Source organism: Halichoerus grypus, chromosome 6 (genome assembly GCF_964656455.1).
Source record: "Halichoerus grypus chromosome 6, mHalGry1.hap1.1, whole genome shotgun sequence".
NCBI lineage: Eukaryota > Metazoa > Chordata > Mammalia > Carnivora > Phocidae > Halichoerus > Halichoerus grypus.
Genome location: NC_135717.1, coordinates 103772815 through 103795117, shown reverse-complemented (window position 1 = coordinate 103795117; position 22303 = coordinate 103772815). Strand labels below are relative to the sequence as shown.

Sequence of the window (22303 nt, the reverse complement as noted above, 5' to 3'; positions counted from 1 at the left end):
TGTACAGATTATCAACGCTTGATGACTGTGGCGGAAGGCATCACCACACTTTTGTTCCCATTTCAATGGCAGCATGTTTATGTGCCCATCCTCCCTGCTTCTCTGCTACATTTTCTTGATGCTCCTGTCCCTTATCTGATGGGCCTTCAGTCAAAAGAAGGAACTGACCGTTCTAAACTAGAACTTCCTCAAGAGGTAAAACTTATAATGAGTGATAAAGCATTTGCTCTTTGTTGATTTAGGTCAAGGCCACTTTATTGTTAGACAGCATTGTCTTTGTCCAAACTGTGTCTCTGACCGTCCTGAATCTCCCGAGTAGGGCTAGGGTAGAGCCTGAGCCATAGAGCACAGATCCTGACTTCTGAGGGTTATCATGACTAGTCATTAATTCAGCATGGTTCAAACAGGACAGTGACAAAATTTTCACAGCTTTAAATTTGTGAAGATGGAACAACAGTAGCGTGGTCTAGTTGCTTAATTATTCTAATAACATTTAATTTCTTTTTCCCCCATTCATGTTATAAATTCTGCTTTTAAACAGTATAGCCCAGGTTTTCACATCATTAAACTCTTTAAAGTCATTGTATTAATTGAGATGAATTTGATTCTTGACTTCCATCAAATGAAAAGTAACATCTCTCAGCAAGCTATGGATAATGGAAGTATCAAATACTTTAATATTCTTTGTTTTCAGACCTACAGCTAGTTACTAACTTTTTCTAAACGTCAACTTGACTAGGTGATTGAGATAAAAATTCTTTTTTTTTTTTTTTTTGAGATAAAAATTCTAACCCCTAGCTTTTAGACCACTTAAGGTTACTATGCTTTCTGTGTGTTGTATTTTCAGATGTTGTTTAAGAAGAAAATAGGAATTCTTGGAAGCATTTTGAATCTAGTTTTTGGCTGTCGTTAATGGTACTCAGAATTGGAATGTAAAACCTTTGAAATGAAATATTGATGAGAGTGCCATGGCCTATTACAAAACATTAAGTAGTTAACGACTTTATATTATTAGCTATTTAATTAGCACCTTTCTTAATAAAATCTTCAATGCTGTGCTTTGCTTTTATTTGTTCTTATTTCCCAAAGAGGTTCTCATTTTAATAAGTGAATTTAAAATAACACACTAAGCCACAGCCATTGTACCCAGTAATGATTCATGTAATCATCCACTGCTTACTTTATTCCAATGAATGTTTCCCTACCAAAATTAACATTTTTGTTCAGGGGAAAATAGCTTGATTCAGATCATATAAAATACATATTTAAGCTGTCTTGCTCTTTCTGAGTTTATGCGTGTCTACTTTTGCCTCCCCAGTATATCTCTTTTCTCTATTACCTGAACTCTCTTGTTTTCTCTTTTATTAGATTAATCTAGATTAATCTAAGTATCTTGTTGGTTCAAAGAAGTAATCCTTTAAATTTTCAAGGAAAAAGAAATAGAATAGTCAAATCTATTTTAAATGCAATTTAAGTTTAAGGACTTAAATAGTGACATGTTTTAGTTTCCTGTTGAGTATCTGGTCTGTTTGTATATTCATCAAATGATATTTTATAAGACAATATGTTTAGGTGTATAAATATTATATTTCCATTTTTACATGAGTTATAATTGTTGAGAGTTTTTAAATGCCACTAGATATTTTTGTAGTGGGGAAATCTTTTTCTCTACATGTCAGCATGTATTCTCTGGCTCTAAAGATAAACAAACTTAAAAATTCTGAACGCTCTTGCAGCAATGGTCTGTGATTTTCTAATTTTCTACTCATTAAATCAATACTCTTTAATAAGTGTACATGCTCATCTATTCAAAGAGTAGAATAACAGGAAATAACCTGGGTCAGCTGTTAGCATTTTCTTCTAAAATAATGATATACTAACATATATTTTCTATACAGAAGCACTGCTATTTTCACAGCTGACCCAGGTTATTTATTAAAGACTTGATTTAATGAGTAGAAAATGAGAAAATCACAGACATCGCTGCAAGAGCGTTCAGAATTTTTAAGTTTGTTTATCTTTAGAATGCACACAGGTCACTTTGTGCTCGTAACATTTTACAGTGAGATGAAATAATCAACTTCACATAATTTTGGAAAAGTAAGTATAAAAATAGCCATTTTGGGGGCACCCGGGTGGCTCAGTTGTTAAGCATCTGCCTTTGGCTCAGGTCATGATCCCAGGGTCCTGGGATCAAGCCCCCCATCGGCCTCCCTGCTCAGCGGGAAGCCTGCTTCCTCTCTCACACTTCCCTTGCTTGTGTTCCCTCTCTTGCTGTTTCTCTCTCTGTCAAATAAATAAAATCTTTAAAAAAAAAAAGCCATTTAAAAAGTGATTTAAATATACTCACTCATAATATTCACCTCCTCCCTCCTTTCCCTGAAAACTGTAAAATAAAATAATAGCTAAAAATAGTGAAAAAAAGAAAAAAATAGTGACAGGGTTACTTAGAATAGTTATGAAAATGATAAGTTTACAAAATGATTATTTTAAGAAGGTATGATTTTAGTTAGCTAACTAATGTAAGTACATAGACTTATAATTAACCACCCACTTACTTTCCCCATAGTTCTAAAATGATAGGCACAGGTAGCCATTTTGTTATATTGTTTCTTGAGGGGTTGGGGTGGGGAGAGTGATGGTAGAAGGATATAGTACTGAGGATGAATTTCAGAGAATAGTACCTCACTTTCTCCCATTCTTGCTTATCTTTACAGTAAATGGTGGCAAAAAAATCAAAACACTAAATTAGAATTGCTTTTCTACTTTCTTTTTGTTGTATCTTACCCTGAGATTCTATAGGAATATTTTATTTTATTTTTTCTGTGGGAATTTTTTTTTTTTTTAAGAATTTATTTATTTGACAGAGAGAGAGAGACAGTGACAGTGGGAACACAAGCACGGGGAAAGGGAGAAGCAGGCTTCCCACTGAGCAGGGAGCCCAATGCGGGGCTCGGTCCTAGGACCCTGGGATCATGACCTGAGCCGAAGGCACACGCTTAACCGACTGAGCCACCCAGGCGGCCCTCTGTGGGAATATTTTAAATATTCTCCTCTGGCTTACCCTTTGCCAGTTTAACTTCAGCCATTGAGAAACTGTATCTCTTACTAAGCATGGAGAGAGCTGCCCTGGCCTCACATTCCTGGATACCTCCTCCTCCTGTGTACATTTTTGAGGTGCCACAAAATGACCATCTTCTTGAGCCTTATTCATTCATTCACCAGTGGTCTCATACACTAGCAGTGTAGGATACATTAAGAGACATTAAGATAAATAAGATATAATTTCTGCTTTCCAAAATAAGTCATTTACAAATATAACAGGTTAAAAAAATAAGTAAGAGGAATGAATGAACTAAGTATATATGCAGAGGAAATCAGAATGCCTTTAGGGTAGGGACATAGGAAAGCTTCATGGCAGAAGAAATGATTAAACTTCAAGTCTTTGTTGCCTTTCTTTTGAGGGAATGTTTTTCTTTTCTTTTTTTTTTTTTTTAAGATTTTACTTACTTATTTGACAGAGAGAGACAGCGAGAGAGGGAACAAAAGCAAGGGCAGTGGGAGAGGGAGAAGCAGGCTCCCCACTGAGCAGGGAGCCCGATGTGGGGCTCGATCCCAGGACTCTGGGACCATGACTTGAGCCAAAGGCAGACACTTAATGACTGAGCCACCCAGGCGTCCCATGTTTTTCTTTTTTTTTTCTTTTTTTTTTTAAGATTTTATTTATTTATTTGACAGAGAGACGGCAAGAGAGGGAACATGAGCAGGGGGAGAGGGTGAAGCAGGCTCCCCGCTGAGCAGGGAGCCCAGTGCAGAACTCAATCCCAGGACCCTGGGATCATGACCTGAGCTGAAGGCAGACGTTTAATGACTGAGCCACCCAGGGGCCCCCATGTTTTTCATTTTTAACTAGAAGTGATAACTTACCATGAATGTGTGAGCAGCATTGATCAATTAAGATATAGAAATATTTCTAGTCCTAGAACAATGTAAAACTGAGAGTCAAGTATATTTCTTATTGTGTATATAAAATTTCTTGAGCTCTTCTGATAATAATTTTTTAGTTTAATGGTATTAATATTTAAAAAGTGACTTATCCATATGCCCTATTGTATGGAGTTCTTTGTTTTAGAAAAAAGGCTTTTTGATTTTTCTTCATTAAGTCTTCATAACACAAGTTAATCCTGTTTTCATTTTGTGATAATCAAAGCCCCAACTTGGACCCATCTAAGCAGTCATAGGGAGGGTATGAGAGACTCATGGAAACATGAAGACAGGCCAGTAGTGTGGTGCTGGAACATGCACCTTGCCGTACCCCTTTCAGATCATCAGTGATTGTATGAGCATAACAAGCTTTAAAATTTCCCAGATGTAGCATTTTCTCTTTTATAGAAGAAGGATAGAAAAGGATAGCAGGAAGGCATTAATGAAGAACACAGTACAAAATGTAAGTGGCGGGAGGTTGGTTGGCTAACATTTAGATTAGCAAGTTAGTGAATTTTTTTCTTCCATTTTTAAAGATACTGAATCATCCATTTGAATTACAGTGACCTACTTTCTCCCCCTAAGCCTTTCAACACATTCTGCTTTCCTAGAGACTACAGATACGTATATAATGATGTGGATTTAAAGAAAGCTGTAGGCAGCAATACTGTCTTCAGCAAGATTTGACTTCATCTCTTACTTTATTTAAAGGAAACTACTGATGTTGGAGATGAGGAGAATGGGAGGCAAAAAATCTTTTAAGCCACCAGGCTGTTTGATGATGCTTATTGGGAACAGGTGTCAGGAAGTCGCCTAACTTCTTGGGCCTGAATTTCTTCATCTGCAGAATTAAAGAGTTGGATTCAGAGGTCACGTCAGGCTTGAGAGGAAGCACTGTTGATTCTCTGTTTTTAAATGGGGGAAATCTTGAGTTTTGATTGAGCTAAATATAGAAATTTGTACTTTATGTGCTTTAGCACCTGACATAAAGAGCAGGGATCAAAAGAGAAAAATAAAAACCCAACTCTTTGCTCTCCTGTTTTCATCTTACGTTGCCACACAGGATCAAAGGGTAGTGTGAATTGTCTCCTTGCTGACCTGGGTGGCAGGGCTGTGGGAGAGATGGGGAAACTCGAAGTGAAACTTCTTCTGTTGGTTGACTTCCACCCTGTGCCCTCTGTCCAGCCACTAGTGTAGTCAGATTCAGTTTTATGTGATCGGCTATACCTTTGGCCTCCCACCCTTCCACAGTCCATGAGCACAATCTTCCTTTACACTGACAACCTCGTTCTGATTAAGAGGGTATGAACAGGAAAAGTAAAATGTTATTTTGGAGTCTACTATAATCACGTACCTGAGGGATAATGAGAATTGCATGCATGTACTTGGCCCCTTGAATTGTTCATAATTATTTGGAAAATATTTAAAAGTCTTTTTATTCAATATAAATTCAAAATCTGTAGTGTAAGCAAACTCAAAAAAATTTTTCCTCTGATTTCTATTTCCTCTTTTTTTTTTTCAACTCAAAAATATCTCCTGAATCAGCTCTTAATTATTCAAGGGGGTAATCATTTGTAATTGTCTGAGCACTTGCCTCTACCACTCTCTGCCTCCTGCTGTTTGTCTAATAACTTCTGAAATGGTTTTGCCAAGAGGTTGAAGCTAATTTTGGATAAAGTGAAAATTTGTGGGTATTCTGTGAATTGGATTGTTCTTTGCCAATTTCATCCCATTTGTGGGGACTACAGCTGCTAAAATTTAGCAGTTATTATTAATTCTAAATTACAAATGGTCATAGAAGTGGAATGGCATAGAAAATTCTGACTGGATTCATCCAGTGCTCATTTTACCCAGTGCCTTCTGTTTGTAAGGTACTACAACTCTGTGCACCTTTACTCATTTAGGAATGCCGAAGAGATGTCATATATTACAGAATCGTGTCCAGGTGATAACAAATTGCTAAGACCCAGAGAAAATTATCCATTTTTATTAAATATGGTATAGAATACTAGGGAAAAAATGCTGGAAAAAGAAATTTATTTTTATTTTTATTATTTTTTTAAAGATTTTATTTGAGAGAGAGAGAGCACAAGCAGTGGGGAGGGGTAGAGAGAGAAGCAGAGTCCTGCCGAGCAGGGAGCCTGATGTGGGACTTGATCCCAGCACCCTGGGATCATGACCTGAGCTGAAGGCAGACGCTTAACTGACTGAGCCACCCAGGCACCCAAGAATTATTTAAAGAATAAAAATGCTTAATCTTCAGAAAGTTAACATAAAAGGCATTGTAAGGTCTTAAAAGTTCTTGTCACACGAAAATAATTGTAATTATGTGTGGTGATGGATGTTAACTAAGACTTACTGTGGTGATCATTTCATAATTTTTATTGAATCACACACCTGAAACAAAATGTTATGTGTCAGTTATATCTCAGTTTAAAAAGAGGCAGTGTGTAATCTATGAGTTTGTTTATAATAGTGGCAAGAATATTTTAGAATATAAAAATGTTATTTTAAAACCTTTGTATTCTTTTTCTTTCAGGCTAATTTGTGTTTTGTGGATATTGACAACCATTTTATTGAACTGCCTGAAGAATTTCCACAGTTCCCCAATAAGGTGGATTTTATCCAGGAACTCTCTGAAGTGCTTCTTCAATTTGAGATCCCTCCTGAGGGCAGCCTCCATTGCAGTGAGAGTGCCACAAAACTGAAGAATCTGGTTCTGAAGGACTTGGTTAACGACAAGAAGAATGGCAACGTCTCCAGTAACAACATCAGCATGTACGAGTTACTGAAGGGCAATGAAACCATAGCCCGCCTCCAAGCTCTGGCCAAGCGGACCGGTGTGACTGTGGAAAAAATGGATCTCTCTGCCACACTGAGTGAAAAAGAAAAGGATTTAAAACTGCAGTGTGAAGAGGCAGAACTAAGGGACTACCAGCTCAACGTGCAGCTCCGTGAGGTCTTTGCTAACCGCTTTACACAGATGTTTGCAGATTATGAAGCGTTTGTGATTCAGACTGCCCAGGACATGGAATCCTGGCTGACCAACCGAGAACAGATGCAGAACTTTGACAAAGTAAAAAAAAACACTTCGTTTCCCTTTTTTTATGGCTCTTAGTGGGCTGTCTTACTGATTTTGCTAACTTTTTTAACTACAGATTTTTCCTCTCTCCCTTCCCATTAAGAACTTATTCTTATATTTTGTCTTCATCCTATGATGACATCTCAACTTATCCATGTAAAGATAGCCCTTTAGTTTCAGAAGACAGAGTTTTACCTCATCTTAGGATCAAAAGAGAGAAAAAGTGAATGAATTAGGTTTTATGACTGTAAGTCTAAGGTTCTTTTCCAAAGTTTGTGGGAAAGGAAGACAGAAAATGACACTGGCTTTCAATTGTCCTGCTGAAGTTGAAGCTTCTTTCTAAGGTTTACTATAGAGTATTCTTCTGGCAGATTTTCTGGACATATCCACCAGTCTTTTTGCTTGTTTTTGTTTTCCAGACAAAAGCACTTAGAGGTGTGCATTAACTCTTTCAGGTCACTAGAGTGTAGTTCAGTCCCCTGCCTCTCTGATTGCCAAGGCATCATGTTGCTATTAGAATGCATATGGTTTTTTGCTAAATGGTAGCTTTGTGTCATGAAAGACCTCTAAAAAGGCCTAATGTATTCTAAGAGGCTAATCTACAATTGTGGAGACTCTGACAAGTAAATATTAATAAACATTTTTTTGTAAAGGTTGGTAGTATCAAAGATTATTTTCTGATTTCATCAGACATTTTTTCACTTGAAGTTTATAAACTACATTCAGCAGTAAGTTCTGATGCATTTTATGTTTGAGAAAGCTTCTTTAATAAATTAAGAAGCCTTCACTTCTCCAAATGTATTCCTACTTTTAGGTTCCTTTCTTATTAAGCTTAACCATTTTTTTTCCTATCCTACTCGGAACTAATCTGTGTACATTCATGATTTATCCTTGGGGCAATTCAAATTTTTATCTAAATCAAGCACTGGTACTTTCTTCCTTCTTAATCTTTATGTAGTTTCAAACTATAAATGGAATTCTTTTTATATAACCACTAGAGAAATGAAAGTTTCATTTGGATTCCAGAAGGCTTGTAATCATTGCATTTTTCACTAGGAAAATGTACAGGACTATCACATGCTAGTCCTCCAAGCCAAGTCTTTGCTAACTTAAGTGTTGTAGTCCACGAGGGTCTGAATATCAAAAGCCAGATATCTGGCCCATTTAGAGGGAGAGGGGAAGCTGTTTGCTCTAGAAAAAGTAAAATTGATATTTATCTGTAAAATATCTTTTGAAGAGGTGAATTGATTTTTAGAGACTACTATGAACCTTTCACTGGCTATTTGGATTTATGTAAACACATCTGAGCCCTGGTGGCACTTAAATTGAATAAGTGGGTTTCTATAAGGAACTTTTTTAAAGGCTTCCTAAATTTTAGAATGAAAAATAAATATGCTAGGAAGAAGCCAGTGAGTATTAAGGAGACTAATCTTATGTCAGAACTTACCCTTCCATCTTCCACCTTCTAGCTTCTGCCACACTGCACCTACTCAAAAGAGTGAAAAGCAAAACCAACCCAGGAGCTGAAATAATAATTCACTCCCAAATTTCAGCTAGTATCAAACTGTGACTAGAATTCCTGTAAACACATGGACCTGAAGAACCACAGAAAAACAAACAAACACTTTGAATTAGGAACTGATCACAATTTACTGAACCATTCCATGCATCAGACAAGCTGGTAACAGGAATATGCAGCTGGTTGTACATGTTTTCTAAAGGCCCAGCTTGCTTTGGATGGTTTTTCAGGCAATACTTTTTTTAGTTGTTAAGGCCCAGACTCTTCTTTTTTTTTTTTAAAGATTTTATTTATTTGAGAGAGAGAATGCACATGGGGGGGGGGTCAGAGGGAGAAGCAGACTCCCCGCTGAGCAGGGAGCCCGATGCGGGACTCGATCCCGGGACTCCAGGATCATGACCCATTCCGAAGGCAGTCGCCCAACCAACTGAGCCATCCAGGCGCCCCAAGGCCCAGACTCTCTAATCAACACAGGTTTGGAAGGAGTTTGATCTTGAATTAGCACTCATCCATCAGTCTCAAACAGTGTTGGGGCCTAGAAAAACATCCACTTGACAAACAAGATTTCACCCATAAGCACAAATTCCATGTTTTTTTAAGGTTATTACTTATGTATATATCTCAATCATACTCATTGGTCATGTAAGTGCCTTATGACTCAGCAGTATACTGCATAAGCTAGGAATAGAGAGCAGAAAAAAAATCACAGTTCACTGGGAAAGGCTCAAAAATTATTGGTAAGAGGATGATTGACGATAAATTGATCCACCCTCTTTCATTAGTAATGCCCTCTTTTCTACCTAATGATTAATGAGTACCAGAATGTGAATCAGTTTTGAAAGGTGGGATCAGTGCTAAAGGCCTAAGCGTTACACGATTTTTAAAAAATGACCTCACCAACAAATTTTCAGATTTATCACGTAGTACTAAGATAGTCTCCTTGCACTAATAATTTCTAATTATCTCATTACAGGCTTCCTTTCTCTCCGACCAGCCTGAGCCTTACCTGCCATTTCTTTCACGCTTCATTGAAACACAGATGTTTGCCACCTTTATTGATAATAAAATTATGTCTCAGTGGGAAGAGAAGGATTCTTTGCTTCGGGTCTTTGACTCTCGGATTGAGAAGATGAGACTGTATAATGTAAGGGCACCCACCTTGAGGACATCTATTTATCAGAAATGCAGCACTTTAAAAGAAGCAGGTACCTTTGTCATGCCTTTTAAAATTAAAATCCATGATCGTTTCTTTTTACACAATGTTGGCCTTATAAACCGAAAATTAATTTTCAGTTTTAGACTTCATGGTTAATCCTTTATACTGTATCAGGTGCTTTCTGTAGTTTTGTTTCCTTCTGTTTCTGTGAGTTAATGTCCATTCCATTCCTACTTGACATTCCTCTGCCCTTAGAAGAGGAAAAAACAGGGGCGCCTGGATGGCTTAGTTAGTTAAGCATCCAACTGTTGATTTCGGCTCAGGTCATGATCTCAGGTTCCTGAGATAGAGCCCCGCATCCGGCTCCGTGCTGGGCATGGAGCCTGCTTAAGATTCTTTCTCTCTCCCTCTCCCTCTGCCTTTCCCTCCTCCAAAAAAAAAGAAGAAAGAAAGAAGGGGGAAAAACAGTAACAAATTGAATGGAATATAACCATAAGGTTGCTGTGAATTTTGTCTTATTCTCTTTTATTGCCTTAATTGAAAAAAATGTAAATTTTTCTTGCTGCTTATGTAGCTTTTTACTTCTCACTTCTTTTCTCTTCATTAAAGGAAAGGTAAGTATGAATTTAATAAATCTGAGATGCTGCCTAATTTACATAACTGTAACAGTATATTTACTTTTTAGTGGGGCCATTAATTTTTAATAGTTTCACTTACTGAAATTAAATCTCTGGATTCCTGTATTCAAATTAGAGTTTTTCCAACTCGGACACAGTTTTTCCCTTAGAGAATCATGAGTCTTGGCCATTCTTGTCTGGCAGTAATATAGTCCATTAAATAAATAATCATATTAATAGCCAGTATTTACTGAGTACTTACTGAGTACTGCCAAACATCATACCACATGTTTTACATGCATTTTGCCTTTGATCTTAACAATGAGGGAGTGTAAGCACATTTACTTTTGTTTTATTAGTGTCCTCATTTTACAGTTGAGAAAGCTGAGAGGTTAAGTAACTTGCTTATGATTGCATAGCTAGTGATTGATGGAGCATGATTTGAACTCAGATTTGACTAATTCTAGTACCTGAAGCCTTAATACCACATTAGATGTTTATTTAGTAAAGAAACATGTGAAGTGGGATGCGTGGGTGGCTCAGTCGGTTAAGCGTCTGCCTTCAGCTCAGATTATGATCCCAGGGTCCTGGGATAGAGTCCCGCGTCGGGCTCCCTGCTCAGCGGGGAGCCTGCTTCTCCCTCTGCCTGCCGCTCCCCCTGCTTGTGCTCTCTCTCTCTCGCTGACAAATAAATACTTTATTTATTACAGTTACCAATCCACACAATTTTATACGTTTATACCTTGTTCCTAACACTTTCTTTGCCAAATAAACTGATACCCATCACTTGAGTGTCCCTTTTTTTCATTTTTTTCCCCCTTCCAATATAGAAGCTATTTGAGCAAGTTTTCCTCTGGAGCAAAAAGAGGCAGGAAAGAGTTTCTTGCTCTGTTTCTATGCTTGCCTTTCTCACTTTATTTAAATAGATCAAAGTCACAGAAGTGGTGATGCTGTAGTTGTAGCATATTTAAGGAAAGAAATATGTAAATGATGTCTTTATATAGTCTTAAGAGAGGTCTCTTTGATAACTCGCTGAAACATCATTCTGTTGTATTCCCACTTATGAGGGTAGATCCTTGGGGCCCCTTCAGGAAGTGGCAGTTACCTCTGTGTTTCTGGAAATTGAGGGAGTGGAATGAAGGAAATTGTCTGTGCCTATTCAGAGAACAGTATGACTTTCAGTGCTTTAATAGCCATGTGAAAAATACAATGCCTTGTTGAGAAAATTTCATTCCTCCCTTCCTGACAGAATTTTTTTAATGGAGCTAAGCAGTGATTCCTTTATTTGTGTGCTTCCAGAAAATCTTTTCAATTAAAATAGATTTTCTGTCAGCCTCTCAAAAAGTTTGACATTCCCACTGTCATCACAGAAATTATATAATTCTCTTGAAAATATACCATTATATTTTTAACATATGAAAATGAGATTGGGCTAAAGCAGTAGTCTCCAAGGAACCTAACTTACCAAAGACTTTTTTTTTTTTTTAAGTAAAAGGAGGCAGCTGGCTGTGACTGCCGTCTATCCCCCATAAATGGTGCAGTTATTTCTTTCATCAAGTAAAATTATCCTCTTCCCACCCCCCCCCAACAAAAACTACAGAGATTGGCATTTTGTTGTTTTGTATTGATTTTTATTGTGTTGGTTTTTTGTCCTTTGTTGTTTTTATTTTTGTTTTGCCTCTAACTAAAAAGAATTTTGATTTGCAGGTGAACTCTTTAGGCAGAGGCTATCTGCTGTTGATATTGTGGCACCAGAACCTCATGATTTCTGTGCAGAAAGACAAGTTGATAGTAATGCAGAGTTTTTCTTTTTTTCTTACCAATCACAGAAAATGAGTATTGGCACAAACCCTTGAAAATCTAACGGGCCCATGACCTCTCAAAGCAGGCATTTAATAATTTCTGAATGTTCAGTATTCAGTGGTGGTATAATTACTGAAAAGTAACATTGCATTATGCTCCCTATGGCAATCTTCAGTATAAACCCCAGAGTAATTCATTGTGAATCAAGCTTTTTGTTTGTAAAAAGCTTCCTGACTGAAGGAGAATAACTCAGTATCAGATGGATTTCTCTGTCATTTTAAATCCAGCGGAAAAACTGAAGCTGCTTTTTTTTTCCTTTCATGAGAACAGAAGCATTCATTGGCAGAGATGGAATTTTGTAGTATTTCATGGAACATAAAATTGGCAGGGACTTCAGAGAATTCCATGCCATGAATCTAAGCTTTATTTTGCCTGAACCATCTGTTAATTAAGTGTTTTATAAATATTAGGAAGCACTGAGAATATAGATAGGGTTGTGGAGAGCCAGAGGGCATCATTGGAAATTAAATACCATTTCACGTTAAAACATGGCATTCTTTTCACCCAACATAGACCATATGGACTATGTTTTAAGAGAAGTTACAAGTTACAGATTAAAAATAAAGTGAAATTCAAGAAGTTTTGGGTAAGGGGGCGCCTGGGTGGCTCAGTCATTAAGCGTCTGCCTTCAGCTCAGGTCATGATCCCAGGGTCCTGGAATCAAGCCCCACATCGGGCTCCCTGCTCAGCGGGAAGCCTGCTTCTCCTTCTCCCACTCTCGCTGCTTGTGTTCCCTCTCTCGCTGTGTCTCTCTCTGTCAAATAAATAAAGAAAATCTTAAAAAAAAAAAAAAGCTTTAAAAAAAAAGTTTTGGGCAAGTTCATATGAATTATAAAGGCTTAGGTGAAGCATTAATCTCACACAAGATGGTATTAAGCATATTCTTTTGACAGGTGTGGAATATGTCTGGGACAGACCCCTCTCCACTCAAAAAGAAAGTTTTTAAGACTATGTATGGGGAATAACCAGCAGTATTCAATCTGCTGATATTGAAGTAGGCAAAATAAACTGGTTCCATGAAATACTTATAAAAATACCTTTTTACTTCTCTTAAATCCAAAGATTAACAGTTCCCAGAGTGCTTTCTGTTTATGACACCACCACAATTACTGCTTGTTCTCCCATTTTAGTATTCTGTAGGCAAAGAATTAAAGACCTAGTCTTGCTTCACAAATATATTTTCTCTTGAAAATTCAGTTCATAAAAACATTTAAGATCAGATTTGTCTACCAGAGAAATAGTTCACTATTTCTTGGGTCTTGGAGATACCCTCCTAACTTTAAGTGGTTTTAAATAGAAATGTTAGCAATTCCTATCTTTTAACTTTGGCTATTTTATTCTTCAAAAGGTCAGTTTCTTATCCTCTGGACATTTTCTAAATGCCTGCTTATTTTATTGTTCTCTGCATTACCCCTCTTGATCTAATAAACACTCCTGAATGACTCCTACTAATGAGAATGTGACTGTTGCTAAAAGTGAAGTAATAAACTTTACACCATTTCTTGTTTTTACAAATGGAGAACTATGGATATTTAATGGGTCTTTGTACAAAGAAATAAAGTAATATAAGGCTACTGTGCTTGCTTTTCCTTCCCTGTCTCGCAGTTCAAGGTCAATATTTTATTTGCCATCGTTTTCTTAAATGTTGTACTTAGAACCATATTTTCATTAAGAAAATATTTTTCTTATATATTTAATATTGAAATATTGAAGTATTAAAATGCTGAATATCCCACTTAAGGGAAACTTGTTTCAGTACTAAAGATTTTTCAACCCTGCTGCGCTGCTTTTGACAGAGGCAGAACATACCATGAAAATTAGTCATCTAGTTTTCACTTAAAATTAACCTTTTTATACTTACATTACACTGATTTCTCAAGAGCTTTTATAAAAATCTATTTTAGAGTGTCAGAAAGATTGAGTTCCTTGGTGCATGACTGGAGGAAGCATTGTTTTAAGGTTTAGCCAATGAAATGCCTCTAATTTGTTATAAATTTAATTTATAGCCCAATCAATTGAGCAGCGACTGATGAAAATGGATCACACGGCAATCCACCCACATCTGCTTGATATGAAAATTGGTCAAGGCAAATACGAGCAAGGGTTCTTTCCAAAGTTACAGTCTGATGTCTTGGCAACAGGACCAGCTAATAACAAGTAAGCAAGCACGTTCTTCACTTGAGCTTGAGCAGTGGGTTGAAGGGGTAAGTGAAGAGTGCAGTGCTGTGCGGCTCTCATGGGGCATTGTGATCATTAAATATCTTACGATCTGATTACTTTCTTCAAAGGCCAAATCAGTCCATTTGGAATATGGATTGGCATTCTGTGAGTATTTGACTTTTAATTCCATCATGTAAAAAATCCAAAGACAGAGATTTTTTTCCTTTTTAAAGTAACGTACACTTGGGAATACTTTCACTTTAAGTGACTATTTAAATATAATGCTAATACTGTCTAATGGAATTAGAAAAATTATACTTTCATTGTCTGTATTCGTTTCCTAGGACTGCTATACAAAGTACTACAAATTTGATGGCTTTTAAAACAACAGAAATTTATTCTTTCACAATTCTGGAAGCTGGAAGTCTAAAACCGAGTAACTGGCAGGGCCATTCTACCTCCAGGACCTCTAAGGAAGGAGCCTTCTTTGCTTCTTCAACTTCTGCTGGCCTCAGGCATTCCTTGACTTCTAACAGTGCTGACTCCAGTCTCTGTCTCTGTCTTCATTTCCCTCTGTGTCTGAGTCCAAATTTCCTTCTTATGAGGACACCAGTCCTATTGGATTAGGGCCCACCCTAACGACCTCATCTTAACTGGATTACATCTGCAAAGACGCTATTACCAAATAAGATCACGTTCATAGGTATTGAGTTTAAGACTTCAACATATCATGGGGAACTGAGGGGGGGACACAGTTCTACCCATAACACCACCTTTGTACTTCTTAAGTATCAAGTTCAAAAATTACAAAACAATCAAAAATAAAGATAAACCCTATCATTCTTTATGGCAGATGATTCCGTTCAGAAAATATCTGAATATGATTAGAATTGAAAAGAGTTCTTTGGGTTTAAGGGATTTTGAGTGAATACAAGTGTTTTATTAACGAGTGAGGAATAAAGGAGGGTTTTACAAGAAAGGACACAAAGGAAAGTATTAAAGGGAAATACAGTAAGTTGCAAAGAAAGCTTGGAATCAGAAGTCAATAATTCTGGGATTTAGTTCATTCTTAACCGCTAACCAGGAACCTTGGACAGGTTGGAATCATTTGCCCCTTTCTCACCTGAAAATACTCCTTTAACATTCTACAACACGTATCACCTTATTATAAAAGTGGCCCAGAGGAGGAAAGGAAAAAACCAGGCTGTGGCAAAGAAATGGGATAGAAGACTGCGGTAAAGACTGGGTACACAATATGGAAGTGGCATTGAGGTACCTGAATTTTCAAAAGGTAAGTAGAGAATCAGTGAGAGGAATAAAAAAGAGGTAGAATGATGTCTTTTGACCTAAATGGCCCAAACTAAATAATGGGAAGGTTCTCAAAAGATGGTTTAGATGATGTTTCTATTTTTTTAAATGAACTGCTAAATTTACATGTTGCAAATTTTTGGTACTTGCCTCTTTATTTCCTAAAATGTTTGTCATGATTCTGTTGGTCAGGAAAAAGGAAAACATGGTAAATTGTATAATATGCGATGGTAACAGTTGGTTTAATTTGGTAAACACTGTTCTAAGCTAGGTACTGTGGTATTTGGAATTTCTTGGGGTGCATGTATATGTGGTAATATTTGTGTATTCTTGTTTGTACTGCTAATACCCTATTTTTAATACCCTGAAAAGAATGAACCCCTTACCATTTTCCTAGCTGAAGGTGTCCCTTTAAATGTTCCTTTAAATGTGTTAGAATAGGGGCGCCTGGGTGGCTCAGTTGGTTAAGCGACTGCCTTCGGCTCAGGTCATGATCCTGGAGTCCTGGGATCGAGTCCCGCATCGGGCTCCCTGCTCAGCAGGGAGTCTGCTTCTCCCTCTGACCCTCCCCCCTCTCATGTGCTCTCTCTCTCCTCTCATCCTCTCTAAAATAAATAAATAAAATCTTTAAAAAAATAAAAAATAAAAAAATAAATGTGTTAGAATAATTGATTCATTTAGTTCCAAATGTGAGAAAGCTATAGTGATAGCAAACACATCAAAAGGGAAAAAGTGGTGTGTATGGATTAGGATTAAGGAAAACAGTTACAGTACCATTTACATTGCTGCTGCTTTTCCTTTCAGTATTTATCATCATAAATATATACCCCTTAACAGAGCTCAGTCAGAAAACTTAGAAATGTTCATCAGTGCATTGAAGTAATTATTCTTTCCTTTTTTCTGCTTCCAAATATACCTTTCCTGCCAGTGGAGCCTTCTCCACACCAAGAGGGGGGTGGTTATGGAGTTGATCTGCTGATAATAATAGCTAATATTAAGCTGATTCTACACTGCCTTCTCTGCTGACTGCACTGAGTACATTTTAGCTCCTTTTTACAAGCATATCCCTATATATAAAACCTATATTGTTTTACCCATTTTATGAATGAGGTTCAGAGAGATTCAACAACTTGCTCCAAGATCACATAGCTAGGAAGTGGTGCAACTAAGATTCAAACCTAGCTCTGCTGATTTGGGGGCTCAAGCCCTTAACTGTTAAACCACGTATACATACTATCTGGCTCAGTTACCTCAAGAATTTTGGATTTGGAAACTGTGCTTTGGTAGCCCCCAGGAAATTTTGAATAGCCTAAAATATTGAACATAAATGTGTACTATGAGAAAGAGGTAAGTACCAAAAATTTTGTAATACATAGTTTCACAAATCATCTGAAAGAAACATCATACTTTTAAGCCACCTTAATATAACTTATTTAGTTTGGGCCATTTAGGTCAGAAGGCATAATTCTAATTCTTTTTTATTCCCTTCATTGATTCTCTAGTTGCCTTCTGAAAATTCAGGTGGCTCAATGCCACTTCCATTTTGTGTACCCAATGTAACAAGATCATCCACAATGAAAGAGCCCTCAGATACCTCACTTCTGCCTTAAACTGGACTCTGTTAAAAGGGTTGGCCCCAAAGAAGATAGAATAATACTCTGAGGAGCAAGATAGATTTGTAGGCACCATCTTCCCAAGTAAAGAACTACATGAAGCAATGGTTGAAGTCAAATAGCCTAACCCTGAAGACAGTGGCATTATTATGTGTTGGTAGGAGTCTTGAGCTTGGGTTACTGGCAAAGTTAGGAGTGGAACTCAGGTCTCCTTACTCCAGGTACCATGTTCATGATGTCTCATTCATAAAGCCTGGAGGTCTGGAAAATTTTCAGTCCAGTATCTATTTACATATTTGGAAAAGGAGTGCTATGCAGTAAAGTAAAAGAATTATGTCAGTAGAGCATGCGACTCTTGAAGAGATGTTAAACATTATGGGGGTTCAAACTTTCCAGATGATTGTACTAGATATAATGTTCTATTTTTCACAAATGAATGAGAATTTTCCATCAGAATAGACTAGTCATCAGTTTACTTATTTTTCCTATGTTTGTAAAATATCCTAATTGTTTGAATTATTTCATACTAGTACTATTAATTTAAGTAGTTTTTATTTCCTTTTTAATAGCATTAGTTTACTCATTCATTCATTTGGCAAATATTTATGGAACCCCGACTGTATGTGAGGCAATGTCCTATTCACTGGGAGTTTAGCAATGAACAAAACAACAAAAGGAGGAGGAGGAGGAAACAAAGAAACTTAATATGTAAGATAAGTAACCTATCAGTGATAAGATTTGTGAAGAAAAATAAAGCAGAAAAGGGAAGTAAGGAGAGCATTAAGAAGGGAAGATTTCAACTTTAAATTTTCCTGCCTTGTTTTCTTGCTTTTAATCTTGTATATAACCCCAAGGTCTCTCATTTCCAGACTGAGCCCCAAGTATTACATTTTCAGGTAGATTTTAGTCTGAAAGAAAGATCCAAGAACTCATTGCAGGATAAGGAGATATATAACCATGCCTCTGCAAATGGCTGATCAACTATTAGAATTTCATATGCTGCTTACAAAGCAAAAGCAAATAAGCAGTCATTAGGATTTTAGCAAATGTGATCATCTTTGATAAAAAATATGCTTAGTAAATGAGATTTAATAATAAAAAGAAAAAAGTAATTCCTTAACAAGACCAGGAGTGTGTAGACTTCATAGTAATTTTCTTAAGCAGATGATCATATCCCTGTTTGGAAAATGAAATAGGGCATTTTGTCTCACAGCAATGTATAATGAGATGCTAGGTATATCATGTAATTATATCATGTATATATATCATGTATATAATTACATATATCATGTAATTTATCCTTTTCTTTACCTAACGCCTATTCCACTTTTGCCTGCAAAGGGAATTATTCTGCCGTTTGTATTCTCCTTTTCTTTATTCATTATATAATAAGTTCATTAGGGCGCCTGGGTGGCTCAGTCGTTAAGCGTCTGCCTTCAGCTCAGGTCATGATCCCAGCGTCCTGGGATCAAGTCCCACATCGGGCTCCCTGCTTGGCAGGAAGCCTGCTTCTCCCTCTCCCATTCCCCCTGCTTGTGTTCCTGCTCTCGCTATCTGTCTCTCTGTCAAATAAATAAAATCGTTAAAAAAAAAAAAAAGTTCATTAGCTGGTATTTATAGTCTTATTTCCTATCTTTACTATTTATTTGAACTACCCTGTCCAGTAACCCTAATTTACTGTCTCTCACTGACCTTTCTTGCTACAGAGCTATTTCTAAGGCCTGTACATTTTGTTTCTTATATTTCCCTGTTGTTTATTATATAAATTTATCAGCTGGTGTTTATATTCTGCTTCAAAGTCATTAAAGAAAAACAATATCCATGACACTGTTGAAGATGGTAAGACAGACTTTATTCAAGGGGACCATGTAGGGACCATTGCAGTGGGAGAAAGATTGAACTCTCTTCCATATACAATGTGGATAAATAGGAATTTATAATCAAGTAGCAGAGTGGAGAGAAAATTACTAAGAGGAAACATCAGAGGTAAGGGGGAGGATTTTGACTAAACCAGCCTAATAAGATCTTGCTGAAGGTAGGGCTGGGTGGTCAGACATCATCTGGAGGGTGATGGATGATGTAGAAGCTGATCAGATATGGAGAATGATCATATGCCGAGGATGGTGGGGCTGGGGGGTTCCAGCTGAACTGACTTAACAAGGTTCTTGTTAAAACTGGATTTTATAAGGAAGTGCACAGATGGACCTAGGAGAAGGTTCAGGAGCCTAACTAAAGTTGGATCAAGGAAAGAATCTTTGTCAGTGCCTTAATATGCTTTTTTCTGGATCTTCTTTCTCAGTCACCCTAGTTCTCTTTGTATCCTTTTTACAGTCTTACTTTGATCCTTTGCTATTGGGGCAGTTCCAAGGATTCTACTTCAAAGATCTATCACTAGGATTTTGCACTTTTTGTCCCAATATAAGCCTATTTTTCTTAACTATTTAAGAGGGACTATCTTGCTATCATTTTTATCATAATTATTCAGTGTTCCTCTAAATGGCAGACTGAAATGAGATGATTCAGAAACTTGAAACCAAAGGCATGCATAGATTATTTTAAAAGCAACAAAAGAAGCCACATTCTCATTTTAAGCTTTTTGTAAATTGCATACTTTATTAAATAAAAAATTAAAAATAATTAACTGGCAGTAATACAATATGACTTTTCCTGAATGGCAAAAGCATAAATTCATTTTTTAAATTGTATATAGCTCTGTGCTGGCAAGGATATATTCAAGAGAAGATATTCTTAGAAAAGTGTGGTGAATACATAGTCATGTGGATAATAAGTCAAGATCTGGGGGGAAAAAATTTTTTTAAAGATTTTATTTATTTATTTGACAGAGAGAGACATAGCAAGAGAGGGAACACAAGCAGGGGGAATGGGAGAAGGAGAAGCAGGCTTCCCGCTGAACAGGGAGCCTGATGCGGGGCTCGATCCCAGGACCCTGAGATCATGACCTGAGCTGAAGGCAGACGCCTAACGAGTGAGCCGCCCAAGCGCCCAAGATCTGAAAAATTTTTTTAAATAGTTTGATATAAAATAATATATGCTCATTAGAAAATTTAGACTATTTGAAAGTGATAGGGTAAATTTTAAAACACCCATAATGCCATCACCATGAGATGTTAACATTTGCTGTTAGGCTCTTCCATTGCATGGATCCTGGTGTGCATGTCCACACCTTTTTTAAACAAAATTAGTGGGGCGCCTGGGTGGCTCAGTCATTAAGCATCTGCCTTCAGCTCAGGTCATGATCCCAGGGTCCTGCGATCGAGCCCTGCATCGGGCTCCCTGCTCTGTGGGAAGCCTGCTTCTCCCTTTCCCACTCCCCCTGCTTGTGTTCTTGCTCTTGCTATCTCTCTGTCAAATAAATAAATAAAATCTTTTTAAAAAAAATAAAATCAGTATATTATTTATACAGTGCTTTATCTTGTTTTTTCACTCATTATTGTACCATGAACATTCTCCCATTTTAATATTCCTAGCAACTTGATGTTTTTTGTTTTTTTTTTAATGACTGTATGATATTTCATTATGTAGCACCCCCTACTGTTGAACATTTAGGTTGTTTTGAGCACATTTACTTGATTCCGAGTAACTGTTGGTTGTAAGATCTGCTATTAACTCAAAAGCTTTTTGGAAATATTATACATTAAACATGCATATGGAATAGAGACACATCCTAATATCAGGAACATTTAGAAGCCAAAATGTGAGTCTTCAAATAAAGGAAACAGAATTTGTTATTACATACATGCTGTGAGGGATGTCTATAAACCTAAATGTTGGACTGTATCTCTGATTATTTATTTGGAGTATATTTATAGAAGGGCCAGGTGATGTACAGACTGCCAGTAAAACAGCTGACAGGGGCACCTGGGTGGTGCAGTCAGTTAAGCATCCGACTCTTGGTTTCAGCTCAGGTCTTGGTCTCAGGGTCATGCGATCGAGCCCCGCACTGGACTCTGCTCAGCTAGGAGTCTACTTGAGATTCTCTCTCTCTCCCCCTCTGCCCCTCCCACTCATGCTCTCTCCCTATCTCTCTCTCTCAAATAAATAAATCTTAAAAAACAAACAGCTGACAGACATGATACCAGCCCTTCAAGAGTTTATTATAGTAGAGAGAATTTTGTAGAAAATAGAGATAAGTGCTTATAATAGACCATGACGGGTAATAAAATTGGGGAGTGGAAGAGGGGTAGACAGTTAGATTTGGAGGAATCAAAGAACACTTTCGGTGTGGCATTGAAGCTGTCTGAAAGAAGAATAGAAGTCAGGAGGAAACGTCATGGACAAAGGCACAAAGGTGACAGAACTTGACCCCATTGGAAATACTGACATAGTTGAAACTAGCTGGTTGTAAAGTAGTACTAAGTGCAGCAGAGAGTTTGGGTAAGCTAAGAATTGAATGATAGCCCTGGATATGGCAGTTAGGGATACAGATGGCATCAAGAGCATTGCTGGGGGCGGGGGGGGGGGGGCGGCGCCTGGGTGGCTCAGACGGTAGTGTCTGCCTTCGGCTCAGGTCATGATCCCGGGGTCCTGGGATTGAGCCCTGCATCGGGCTTCCTGCTCAGCGGAAAGTCTTCTCTCTCTCCCTCTGCCTGCTGCTTCCGCTGCTTGTACACTCTCTCTCTCTCTGTCAAAAATAAATAAAATCTTTAAAATATATATATATAAATAAAAGCATTGCCGGGGAAGCTGATTTGAGATAAACTACAGATCCAAAGGTAAACAAGTGGAGGCCTTACATGTCATGTTTTCTTTTTAAGAATTCTTTCATGAGGAGAGTGAAGAAAGAAACTTAACTATAACTGTAGAGGGTCAGGAAAGAGACCAGCGTGCTTGTAAGCTGAAGAGAAATATTTAGTTGAGAGAGAAAAATGAGAGAGACAGAAAAAGAGATGACTAGTGCAGCCCATTGAAGAAGTCAAGAGAGAATTGGTCGGAGTTTCTTCCAGGTGGCAGAATTAATTTTGAGCCATGGCCAATATATTT

At 37.4% G+C, this 22303-nt stretch overlaps 1 protein-coding gene across 3 annotated transcripts in view; it reads left to right on the top strand.

The window, feature by feature from the left end:
- DENND5B (DENN domain containing 5B) overlaps nucleotides 1–22303 on the top strand; it is a 189772-nt gene that overhangs the window by 114533 nt on the left and 52936 nt on the right. For all 3 annotated transcript variants that reach the window (XM_078075846.1, XM_078075847.1, XM_078075849.1), the window contains 4 exons: nucleotides 8–195; nucleotides 6524–7060; nucleotides 9559–9790; nucleotides 14228–14378. In XM_078075846.1, the coding sequence (XP_077931972.1) occupies nucleotides 8–195; nucleotides 6524–7060; nucleotides 9559–9790; nucleotides 14228–14378 (1108 nt within the window). The remainder of the gene's footprint in view (nucleotides 1–7; nucleotides 196–6523; nucleotides 7061–9558; nucleotides 9791–14227; nucleotides 14379–22303) is intronic.